The following is a 13069-nucleotide window of genomic DNA, read 5'->3' on the forward strand; positions in this document are numbered from 1 at the left end:
GAAGAAAAAGCAATATCTCTTTGGCAATTAAGGCTGAAGAGACTATGTGATTCCCAGAAAAGAGCCTAGTGCTCTGATACCATGACAAATTTAGGAGAAAAAAATTAAGATTGTATATCATTTAAGAAAGCCAATACAAGGCTTATATACACAAATTACAGTTTGTATAAAGCTAATCACAGGACGATAAAATAGGATACTAACCTTCATAACTTTCCTAAAAAATGAATTAGAATGAATTTCTATATTAGAGGGATTCTCTAACTTATTATCCCATGATTCTAGGAAAGTCAATGATAGACATAAAATACACTCCTAACGAATCCACCAATGGAGGCAATAAATCTTCTGCTTTCCAACAATATGTACTTTGGAAATATCGAGTCTTTGTACTTCAGGGGACTACATCAAGCCGATCTTACCAACTAAAATAATTAAACAATAAACAATACATACGACTATGAGACAGAAAAAAGAAAAAATAATGGAAATGAAATATGAGTTGTAACCGAGTTGTACGAACAAAGATGATAAGCGCTGAATACTGTATATTCAGGCGCCCTAAATTACATTAACAAAGTCCATTAATTGATTATTTTATGTAGATTAACTCCATTTGCATGTTTTTGTGCATTTTCAGCTTAAAGTGCAAAAAGGAAGCAAAAATGATGCCTTGTGGAATTATGAACAAAAAGGGTGCCAATTCTGAATTTCTGGCAGCGGTAGAACCTGACTTTTGTCGCCATTTTTGACCTAGAAAACTCAAGAACTGGACTTCCATCATAACATGAAAGATTTAGAGCTCTGAATCAGCTTTCCAAATCTTCAAGCGGTTCATCATTCGGAGTTCGGAACAGAGAGTTATGATCTTCTTAACAGAGGTGCGCAGAACTGCCTGGCAGCACTGAAGTACTGCCTTTCTCCCCATTTTCGACCAACCAGACTTGAGAATTGGGTCTTCATCAAAACATGAAGTTTTTGAAGCACTGAATCAGCTCTCCAAATCTTCAAACAGATCATCATTCGGAGTTCGGGGCACAAAGTTATAGCAGTTTTACGAAAGTAGGTCAGTGCTGAGCAAGAAGAGCATGTTGCACATTGCACTAATTTAGAGTGCTCGAAAATCAGCCAGATTGCAGCTCGGAAATGAACCCCTCTTCAGCCCACTTGTGCATTGGTTTCCACATTTCCACCCTCCTTCTTTATGGAGTGGTTGGGAATGTCTTTGGAGGAGAGAGAGAGCTTAGTTGATAGATATAAGGCAACTAAGGGCCACATGCATCCTATCCTGGAATTTTTGCAAGATAGAGGGAGAGAAGAGAGCAAGAAAAGAAGGGGTTCTTGAAGCTTAAAGGAGGGAGCTCGAAAATTGGAGATGGAGTTCAAGCTTCTTCTTCATTCTAAGGCTCCAATGGGTAACTAACTCTTCTTCTAGGGAGGTGATGAAGTCCCTCCCTTGTAAGCATGTCCTAGGGTAGTCTATTTTGGGGGATTGCAATGTATATTTCTATGGTCTTTTTCATAACTAAGAGCCTTTCATTTGTTGTAATGAATGTTTATATATGTATGGTTGATTTCTTCAAGTTCATTATCTTGATTGTTAGGTGATGTCTTGTATGAATCTTATTGCTTGACTTTTCATGGTGAGAATGGGAACAAGGTTATGAAATGGTTTCATGGCATGTTGATAGGTGACTTTGATAGACCATTGCTTAGGAAATCCTTTGATGGTGTATTCTTAATCTCTAGCTCCATGTGCTTCATCATTTTGTCAAGAACTTGATAGTCTTTCATTTAAGTAAATGTGTATAAGCTACACTTTAGTTAGGTAGTCTAAGCATGTTTACCCTTTTGATAGATTATACTTGTTTGAGACTTAATGTCCTTCTTGATCAATTACATGGCAACCATGTGTTGTTATGTAATTCTTGACCATTATATGTTATTTTTCCCCTTAATTAGTTCTAATCTAGCATGTGTATAGGGATGGAGACGGATTCATCTCCCTAGTCTTCTCTACTTGCATTTCACCTCTTTATATTCCTTGCAATCTACTATTTTATGCATCTTAATTTCATAGCTTTAGTGACAAACCAAGCAAAAACCCTATTCCCCCTTATCATTCTAAAACGATTCTAGACGCTTAGGTTGCCTTAAACTAGCGCAGTCCCAGTGGTTCGACTTACCCGACCAATAGCCCTATTTTACAATGATTGGTGCTATTGCGAAGGTTGATGTATAGTTGATCAACCGATCAAAAGATGGTTAATAAAACAGCCATTTGTGCTCATTTAACGACTTGAACGTTTTGAAAGACTAGGAAGTTATTTTTTTTCTGGACAGGGCAACTTGTAAAAGCAAAATAGAAGTGAAGTGTCCTAGACTTATTTTTGGAGTGACAATATCATTTCTTTATTATTTTCCAAATTTAAGCTTTAAATGAAGTAGTAAACACCCAAAAAAAAAAAAAAAAAAAAAAAAAATGAAAGCTTCTTTAAGGACTATCTAATAAATTACTGTAGTGACAGAAGCAAAGGAGCGAACAATTGGGGAACCTTTTTTTTCTTTTACCTTGGCAACAAATTCACAGACCAAAAATATTTTTGGAGTTTACATAGACTTGGACCATCACTCTTCCACTTTGGAGGACCGTTTTTCTGTCATTAGATATTAGATGGGCATTTACATTAATTTTAGTTTTTCAAGTTTAACTATTAGTGTCAAAAACATTCTTTGTGTTTCAATAGCTCCTATTTATCCCCAAGTTTCTTACCATGATATTTATTATCACAATAATAGGCATTAATTCAGATGGTATGATCTCTCTTCAGGTGAGATCTTCAGGTGAGATCGACTGTCAGAGCCCGGCTAACTAACAATTATTGTGAGCGTGTGCCTCTTTGCTTGAACTTAAAAAAAAAAAATTACATTCATGATCAGAATTATACTTACCGACAGTGATATTATTCCATACTGGATCAGAAATGCAACCCACTCCATCTTTCTACCATCGCCACTTTGGGCAAGAACATGTAAAATTCCCATCTCTGTTATGACAAATATTTGACCATATAAATTGAGCCCAGAAGTCAATAGCACTCATCTATATCTGCATACAATTTTAATAAATAAAAAAGTGACCAATAAACATATTCATGTGGGTTGAACTTGAACATCGTGTTCATCGTTATCTATTAGAGATTTTTACTGGTAATATGAACGTATTATGCACTACGTATATATCTACCTTGGTAACCATTTGGAAGATAGCCTTGACAATTGCTGCGATACCAAGGAGCTTTTACTGGCATTTCAATGATTTATGGGGCTGGGTTTTCGCGGAACAAAGAAGTAAGATGGTGTACATCTGGGTTTTGGATCCTTTCCATTTCATCGTAAGGTGATGGCTGTTATTTTTATGTGTTTTTTTCTAGATTCCAGTCCACACGATGACATAAGCTTGCGCATTGAATTTCCCCTTTTCATTTCATCCTAAACTTATATGGTGGTGTTGTTATTTTTATTTTTTATTTTTTAAAAAGTGAGCTTCAATAAATAAATTGGATGAAGCTGATAGAAATATTTTAATATAAATAAATTTAATTATATATTAAAAAGTATTAAGTTATATTTAAAGGAAAATTACATATAAATGGAGTCAAAATTCCATATTTACTTAGAGGCTGAGTCAAAGTTCCATATTTCTTTAAAATGGATTACTGAGGTGGCACATGGTTTTTTACTGTTTAGAAATTGTGGTGTCTAAAATACCCTTCCGCGAAGGTACTACTTTTTCTTCGAAGGTACTACTTTTTTGAACTGAAGGTACTACTTTTTGGCGTCCAGGTACCATGTTTTTTAAACACCCGCGAAGGTACTACTTTTTCTCCGAAAGTACTATTTTTTTGAACTGAAGGTACTACTTTTTTGAACTGAAGGTACTACTTTTTTTGTTAAGGAAGGGCATTTTAGGCACCACAATTTTTTAAACAGTAAAAAACCATGTGCCACCTCAGCAATCCATTTTAGAGAAATATGGAACTTTGACTCATTCTCTAAGTAAATATGGAACTTTGACTCCATTTATATGTAATTTTCCCTATATTTAATAGAATCATTTTAATTTACTTAATTTGCTTTTTCTTTCTTTTTTCTCAATCAATCTCAAAACCTTGTCCTAGAAGTTTGGGAGGTCTCACAATTAGTATGCAAATATCAATAGTTATCATACTCTAAAAATAACGTTTTCTTATATTATACTCCCTTTGTCCCAATAAAGATATCCTGTTTAGGGAACCCTGACTCATAATGAATCAAGGTTCCCCAAACAGGACATGTAATTTGGGATTGAGGTAGTATTTATTTATATTTTTTTCTAAATTTTATATTTATTTATTTATTTTTCTAAAATTTAAACAATTGTATAAATAGAAGTATGTGTATGAAGCTAAGGGACCAGACTTGACAAAAATTATTGGTCAACCATAAGCCAAAGTTCAAAACCCCAAAAGTAGATCTACAAGAGCCAGGAACTAACCATTATAGAGCAGGCCCAACACAAAAACATACCAAGATCAGCATTGGAAATTAACCCATTACAATGAAAGCCCAAGTCCACCAAACAGAGGCTATTATAAGAAAACCACTCTTTGCCAACCAGTACCCAATACTATTTGGATCATAGGTGAATGAGGAGGAGGTTTAAGAACAAAAAGAGAGGGCCCAATAAAAACCAAATCTTCTGGCAGCAGCAGCAGTCTTTCAGATTTAATATGATAACATTCTTGCTACATTAAGAAAGTATGTAAAAGTTAAATCACACACTAATTAAAAATACCTCAAATAAAAAATGATTGTTTCAAACAATCATCAACTAAAACAGGACTATCTCTAAGGTCATCCAAGCAACACTAAGTGGGAAACACATCTTCTGCGCTTAAGTGCATCAAATTGTGTCCCACTTAAGTGCATCAGATGATCGTAGATATACTTGGCTTGCATTTTCAGTTGATTGTATCGACACCCTTATCATTGCTCTATTCGAATTGGTGCATGACACTAGAGAGCCATCATCATCGACCTTTGAAGGTATTCTGTCTTGGTTCTTCACACCATCGGATCTAGCTGTGATGCTATGAAATCTCAAGGAGTCACGTAGTGAGAATTCGGTCACGTCATAATTCATTTCGATGGTAGTCCAAAGGTGTTTCTCCACTCTTGCGACTCCCTCGAGCTCCATTGCCACTTCTCTCATTGTAGGTCGTTTGTCTCCTTTCAACCGGAGGCAATTTTGTGCAATGTTTGCAACTTGACGCATCTCATCTGCATTTCCTTCATTCACGATTCGGTCGTCTAGGATTAAGGACAAGCGATTCTCTCTTATTGAAGAAAGGAAATACGTGGCCAAGTGTCTCTCTTTCTCTGGCCTGTCAAAACAAAGTGCCTTTCTACCGGTAAGTAACTCCACAAGGAGCACTCCAAAGCTATATGCATCACTTTTCTCGGATAACTGGCTTGTGTGAAAATATTCAGGGTCTAAGTAACCAAACGTTCCTTGAACCATTGTAGTCAACTGTGTTTTATCCAATGGAACTAATCTTGCAGCTCCAAAATCAGAGACTTTTGCAGTGAAATTATCGTCTAAAAGTATGTTAGTAGATTTGATGTCTCTGTGAATGATTGGAATAGAAGTTGCAGAGTGCAAATAGGCAAGCGCTCCTGCAGCTTCTTTGGCTATCCTTAGACGAATTTCCCATGTTATTAATGAGGCATGTCTTACCTGATGTAGATGGTGGTATAGTGTTCCATTGGTAATGAATTCATAAATTAGCAAGGGAATTTCAGTCTCTAAACAACAACCCAATAATTTTACCACATTTCTATGGTTGATTTGGGAAAGTACAACTACCTCGTTAACAAATTGTTCAATTTGGCTTTCATCAACTATTGTGGACTTTTTGATGGCAACTACCTTATTTTGGGGTAGAACTCCTTTGTAAACGGTACCAAACCCTCCTCGACCAATGATTTCACTTTCGTCAAAGTAATTAGTTGCCTTTTGGAGCTCTTCTATGCTAAAAATTTTGGCTTTCTCAACTAAACCATCTAACTTCGAGAGTTTTTCTTTTATCATCAAACCACCATTTTGCTGAAAAAGTTTCTCTCTCTGTTTCATGTTCTTTATTCTCCACTTGATTCCCCAATGTAACAAAGGACATGTCACATGTAATGCAAATGCTATAATGGCAGCACCTACGATCAAATTAAGGCACTTCAATTAATTGCAGAGCAATAAAGTAACTAATATTGGGATTGAAATGTAGTGACCGGTCAAGTATACTCTACTTGGCAAGCAATTCAACTGAGATTTTTTTTTTTTTTTTTGGTCAAAAAATAAATAAATAAATAAATAACAGTATTTCACAAACTTTCACCACAGTTTTTAGGGAAACTATATTCAAGTTTCAAAATATTTACTCTTACCAATTAGGAACTTTAACCACAATCTATTTGGAATGCAACCCTCGCCATGTTTTTCACCATCCCCGTGATGTCCTTTTGGGCAAGAACAAATATAACTCCCATCTATTTTGTGACAAACGTTTGTACAGGGATTGAGCTTTGGATTCAAGCACTCGTTAATATCTGTGAACAATTCAAACAAAATTAAACTATTTTTTGTTCCTTCTTTTTTCTTTTTCCGAAAAAGAAGAAGAAAGAATTAAAGAGAACAACAATATGAAGATGTATATGAAAGTGTTGCATATATACCTTGGCAACCATTTGGAAGGTAAGGATTCCCATCATAACCTTTAGAACAGTTGCAGCGATACCCTGAGCCATAAGTGGAATTATAGCATATGCTATTCTTCCCACATGCATAACTGCTCAAATTCTTTCTGGCTTCGTCACATGTCTCAGAGCCAACCGCCCAATCAAACACAATTGGTCGATTGACCCAATTTGAGACTCGCAACTCTCCATTAAGTGATATGTTAAGGACAGTTAAGCCATCCTTTAAACGATAAAAGGGGTTGTAAATACTATTTGTGAACAAAAATGGTTTTGAGTCATTTTTACATGTTATCTGGAACGACGCATTTAGGGAACAACTTTTAGTGGTGCCGAACGGGTATGGAATGGAAAGATGGCCACAGCTGTGTGAGCAACCGGGCTTGGCAAGAGTTGTTGAAGGAATTGTTGTATTTGCTGCTAACTCCGTCACCAACAGCATCAATAGCGGCAGCAATATTAGTAGAAATCTCATTGCTTCCGATCTATTAAGTGGAGGTTAATCTTCGTATTGTATATTTTATATGTAGTTATCAAACCTTCAAAACAGTGGGCATTTGGGTAATTTCAGTGAAGGCTGACATATACCGCGTAAGAGCATCCGCAGCCCACTAGCGGAAGCCTTATTCCGCGAGCCAAACCTGCTTTTGGTCCTCCAACGGCCTCTTCAAAATGGTAGGACCGCGAGCTAGCCCGCAATCGGGGCATTTTTATTTTTATTTTTTTATGGGTTCAAAACGGCGCCGTTTGGTTGCCTTTCTTTTGCCACTTTGTAACAGTGGTGTAACAGTGCACCAAAGGCAGATTTTTTAAAAAAAAAAAAACCTAAAAATAGGTTCAAATGAGCTCTTTTTTTTGGGAAAAAAATAAAATAAAATTCATTAAATAAAAAATATACTGTTTAGGCACTATTTATCGAAAAAAAAAAATTTATTTGGGCCAAAAAAAAATTCAAAAAGCTTTTGTTTTTTTGGTTTTTTTCCCTTAAAATTTGTTCTTTTTTTAATTTTTTTTGGCTTTAAATTATAATCCTTATTTTCTTATTCCAATTCATTATTTTTAATCCTTATTTTGTAATCCTTAAAGTTGAAATTTATTTGGGCCAAAAATAAATTCAAAAAGCTTTTGTTTTTTTTCCTTAAAATTTGTTTTGTTTTGTTTTGTTTTTTTTTTTTTTTTTTTTTTTTTTTTTTTTTTTTTGCTTTAAATTGTAATCCTTATTTTCTTATTCCAATTCATTATTTTTAATCCTTATTTTGTAATCCTTATTTATTTTGGCCAAAAATAAATAAAAAAACTTTTTTTTTAACACTTTTTGTAAAAAGAAAAAATTAAAATTACAAATTCATCTACTTATTCCCATAGAATTTTCTAATACTTATTTTCTTATTCCAATTCATTATTTTTAATCTTATAAAACCATTACATAATAAAAGTTCTGGTACACGAAATGTCATAACATCTTAAAAGGAAATAAAATGCAACATAAATTAAACATCTTCATCAGCATAGCGGTTCCACAAATTTTCCATCAAATCATTCCTCAACCGCGTATTTGTCTCTTTGTTGTGAATCTGAAGTTGGCGAGAGGATATGTGTGCCGCTAAAACTGATGGGCATCGACTTAAAGTGGGAATCGGGATTGCATCCTCCGGTGGCGGAGTCCATCTTCCAACATTTGCATGACGCTCATCTTCAATGATCATATTGTGAAGGATGATGCACGTTTTCATTATGAGGCGCAAGTCATCTTTCTCCCAGTAACGCACTGGCCCTTGCGTTATTGCCCACTTGATCTACAATACCCCAAAAGCCCGTTCCACATCTTTTCTTGCTGCCTCTTGTCGCTAAGCAAATAATTTTTCTTTTATAGTGGTTGGGTGCGGGATGGTTTGTATCAAAGTTTCCCACTTAGGGTATATATCATCAGATAGGTAATACCCCATTTTACCGTGATGTCCATTCACTACATAATTAACCGGAGGTAATTGGCCATTGATGATGCCGTTGAATACCGAGGAATGATCCAACACATTTATATCATTGTGTGAACCCGGCATTCCGAATAATGCATGCCAGATCCACAAATCTTGTGAGGCAACTGCTTCCAATACGAGAGTATTCTTACCAGATCGTCCCCTATGTGTGCCTTGCCACTCCACTGGGCAATTCTTCCACTCCCAGTGCATACAGTCGATAAAACCAAGCATACCCGGAAAACCTCTCTGCTCCCCTTTTTCAAGCAACCGTGCTATGTCGGCTTCGTTGGGTGGGCGCATATACTTGAGGATGCGGCAAGTGGCATGGGCCGGATATGAATCGCGGAAACGAGATCGGGTCGAATGATTGAAGAAGGATCCATGCCAAAGCACCCTGGAGTGGGCTGAACGTGGGGGGTCCACCGAGGAAGGTCAAGCCCATTACAAGACCCAGCCCAGAAGGAAGAGAACTTTGGGCTATAAGCCCAATGTAATTGGTTAACTGCAAAAGAGGGTCATGGCCTATAAATAGACTATGACGGGTGGAAGCTAGGGAGGGAGAGAGAAAGTAAGAGAGAGAGAGAAAGTAAGAGTGAGAGAGATGAAACAGAATCTTGTATCTTCAATTGGCGCCGTCTGTGGGAACTGAGGACGAAGATCAATTCAAGCCCGATCAGTACCATATTAGTTCAATCGAGTTTGTGAATATGCAGTGTGACTTCTGGAAGTTGAATCCAGATCAGTGAGATTGTAGTTTGCTCCGAGAGAATTCTTGATTATTGTGGATTCTGAGGCATTTGCTTTGGAAGGACGTAATTGCGATTTGCTCAGTTGCAGTCAGATCCGACAAGTTTGAAGCTAGAAAAGTTCAGATCTAGCAAACAGCGATCACGATTCGGTAAAATTAAGCCCAGATCTAGCGGAGTTTGCATCGGTAACGCTTAGATCTGTTTCGAAGTTCGTAATTCATGCCTTTGCTTCGATCCGGAATCATGATAGGGGGTGACAACTCTAATACGGTTGAGAACATCCAGCAAGTGAAACTCGATGAGTTAATGAACATGATCGAAGCTCTCCGGAGAGAAAATGCAGATCTAAGGAATGAAATACAGCGTCAAGAAGCTCCAATAATTCCACGACCACTTCCAGTAGGCGAAGAAGGTGCACGTACTGATGCAGCACATCACGGTGAAGAGGTTGAAAACAATCTAGTTAATCCTCACCGGGAGGAAATCCGGCGAGACGGTCTGCCGCCAAATCTTCGTCGTATGGATGATCGTGAAGGATCGATTCACATGGATCCACGGCGTGAGCAGATCAGGCGAAACGAAGCGATGACTTTTGATCCACATCAAGAAACGCTCAGCCGAGGTGAAGCAACAGAATTGATTCGTCAGAAAGCTATGCCTCCATGGCGCAAGGACTTTGTTGAGGATAGATCATTCGATCCGACCTACCGGCCTTTCATGACGACGTTCGACTATCACAGCTCAGAGAGGAGATCAGTAGACCAGAGAGCAGCCGCGGGATTCCAGAGGGAAAATGAAGCACTCTATTCAGCAGCTAGAACGGTGGATTCACCGTTCACCGATGAGATTCTGAATGCTCCGAGTCCGAGAAAATTTTCCATGCCCATTTTCATTCTATTCGACGGAACGACTGATCCGATTGATCATGTGTATCACATCCAGCTGAAAATGGCTTTAAACACTGAGAATGATTCTTTGATGTGCAAGTGCTTTCCTACGAGTCTAGCCGAACTAGCTCTGAATTGGTTCAAGAACCTGCCGAGGGGTTCGGTGGATAGTTTCCGAAGCCTGTGCGATCGGTTCATAAGCCAATACTATGGAAACAAGCGTCCAGCGAAAGATATTTCGAGCTTATTCATAATGAAGCAACACGCTGAAGATCGTCTCCAGGCTTTCCTAACCAGGTTAACCTTACCAAGAGCATGGTTATTGAATGCCACCCTTCAACGGCAGTTAAAGCATTCATTCTGGCTATGAATCGTGGCACCCCGTTCCACACGAGTTTGGTGGTCAACACGCCGAGGACTATGGATGAACTCAACGAAAGAGCCGATAGATTTGTGCGCTTGGAAGAAGAAGAGGCGGCAAACGCTCGGAAGACATCCGTTATATCCACGGAAGAAAAGACCAAAGCAAAGATTAGGCAAAAATAGGTCCAACTGCAACGTTCCTCGTGGAAATCTGAGAAGAGGCCCAGAGAGGAAGAGCTGATTACTCCATTAAAAGTTACCCTAGCAAGACTGTACCAAGAAAATAAAGATAAGTTCCGACCTCCTTTGCCAATCAGGCAACCTCTCGAACAGACGGCTAAATGTTTGATGCGCAGAGTTCTAATTGACCCTGGAAGTAGTGCGAACATCATGCCAAGAGATACATTCGATCGGCTCGAGATCAAACAAAATTAGCTGAAATCCACCGGGAATCCACTAGTAGGGTTTGATGGAAAGCGAGTGGAGCCCGTCGGCACGGTGGAGGTAGCGGTACATGCTGCCGAGAGGGTTTTGATGAAAACCTTTGTAGTTGTTGAAATTCATCCCTCTTACAATCTTCTGATGGGCAGAGGGTGGATCCACAGGGTTCGAGGTGTTCCTTCCACTCTGCATCAGGTAATGAGATGCCTGGCACCAGATGGAACCAAAGTGATTGACATTCATGGAGACCAAGTTGCAGCTAAAGAATGTTACTCTGTAACGCTGAAACATGCCGGAAAGGGGAAAGCTCCCATTCATTCAGTAAGTCCGAGATAGCAATTACAGGAGCCTCCCTCCAGGCAGAACGGAGAGGAGGAACCAGAGGGTTTGACCAAAGAACCCTTGCTTGATGTGCAGATCGATCAGTTCCGACCGGAACGGACAACCAGAGTAGGGGAACGACTCGTTGAGGAGGAAAAGCAGGAATTAGTTGATTTTTTGTCTTAAAACGTAGATGTGTTCGCATGGAGTCACCTGGACATGCCCGGGATCGATCCTTCGGTATCTTGTCATTCCTTGAACGTTAATCCCAATGCAAAACCTGTAAAATAGAAGCAGCGACGGTTTGCCCCTGAGCCCAACCGAATTATTGCCAAGGAAGTTGATAGGCTACTTGATGCGGGGTTCGTAAGAGAAGTGCACTACCCCGACTGGCTATCGAATGTGGTCGTTGTGCAAAAGAAAAATGGGAAATGGCGCATGTGCATTGATTTTACCAATTTAAACAAAGCTTGTCCGAAGGATAGCTTCCCGCTGCCAAAGATTGATCAGATGGTGGATGCAACAACTGGATATGAACGCCTGACCTTTTTAGATGCTTATTCGGGTTATAATCAGATCCCCATGGACCCCGCTGATGAAGAAAAAACTTCTTTCGTTACTGAACGCGAGACGTATTGTTACAAAGTTATGCCGTTTGGACTAAAGAACGCCGGGGCAACTTACCAAAGACTTATTAGCAAGATTTTTAAGGAACAAATAGGGAAGACAGTGGAGGCTTACATTGATGATATGGTGGTCAAAAGTAAGAAGAAAGCCGATCATATGCAGCATCTTCGAGGCGTGTTTGATGTTTTGCGGCGGTATGGAATGAAGCTCAATCCGACCAAGTGCTCGTTCGGTGTAAGTTCAGGCCAATTCCTAGGGCACGTGGTTAATCTTAGAGGCATCGAGGCAAGCCCTGCCCAAGCAGATGCTCTGACTAAGAATGCCGAGCCGACGACAATCAAAGAGGTGCAAACACTTACGGGACGGATTGCTGCACTGAGCCGTTTCATTTCCAAATTGTCAGATCGATGCAAACCATTTTTTGACACAATCCAAAGCCACGGCAGACAGGTTTGGGGAGATGAACAACGCCTAGCGTTAACTGCTCTGAAAAAATATATGCAGAACCTTCCGGTACTGTCAGCTCCAGAGTCGGGTGAAAAGCTGTTTTTGTATCTCGGAGTATCCAGCATCGCAACAAGTGGCGTTCTAATCCGCTACGCAGAAGGGAAGCAATATCCAGTGTTCTATGTTAGTAAAACAATGACTGAGGCCGAAAGACGTTATTCAAAGGCAGAGCGGGTGATACTCTCGCTAGTGCACGCGAAAAGAAAACTCAGGCATTATTTTGATTCCCATCCTATTATCGTTCTAACCACTTTTCCTATCAGAATAATCCTGCACAAACCAGATCTCTCCGGAAGAATGACGAAGTGGGCCATAGAGTTAAGCTCATTTAATATCACATACGAACCTAGAACAGCAGTCAAAGGGCAGGCGATGGCAGATTTTTTACTAGAATGTGATTCAG

General features: G+C 39.0%; 2 protein-coding genes across 2 annotated transcripts; both read right to left on the reverse strand.

Moving 5' to 3' along the window:
- Nucleotides 1-4726: 4726 nt before the first annotated feature.
- LOC132274433 (wall-associated receptor kinase 3-like) lies at nt 4727-7294 on the reverse strand. Its single transcript, XM_059775710.1, has 3 exons — nt 6772-7294; nt 6484-6645; nt 4727-6252 (listed from the first exon to the last, which is right to left on the reverse strand). The coding sequence occupies exons 1-3, from the start codon at nt 7265-7267 to the stop codon at nt 4946-4948; spliced, it is 1965 nt and encodes a 654-aa protein (XP_059631693.1). The 5' UTR covers nt 7268-7294; the 3' UTR covers nt 4727-4945.
- A 988-nt stretch (nt 7295-8282) lies between these two features.
- Nucleotides 8283-9071, reverse strand: LOC132272877 (uncharacterized). The gene is made up of 2 exons (XM_059773956.1): nt 8772-9071; nt 8283-8588 (listed from the first exon to the last, which is right to left on the reverse strand). The coding sequence occupies exons 1-2, from the start codon at nt 9069-9071 to the stop codon at nt 8283-8285; spliced, it is 606 nt and encodes a 201-aa protein (XP_059629939.1).
- Between the last annotated feature and the right edge of the window lie 3998 nt (nt 9072-13069).

The sequence above is a fragment of the Cornus florida genome, unplaced genomic scaffold (genome assembly GCF_030987335.1).
Source record: "Cornus florida cultivar Cherokee Brave unplaced genomic scaffold, ASM3098733v1 CherokeeBrave_3.0.0_Hap2_Chr09, whole genome shotgun sequence".
In the NCBI taxonomy this organism is placed as follows: Eukaryota; Viridiplantae; Streptophyta; class Magnoliopsida; order Cornales; family Cornaceae; genus Cornus; species Cornus florida.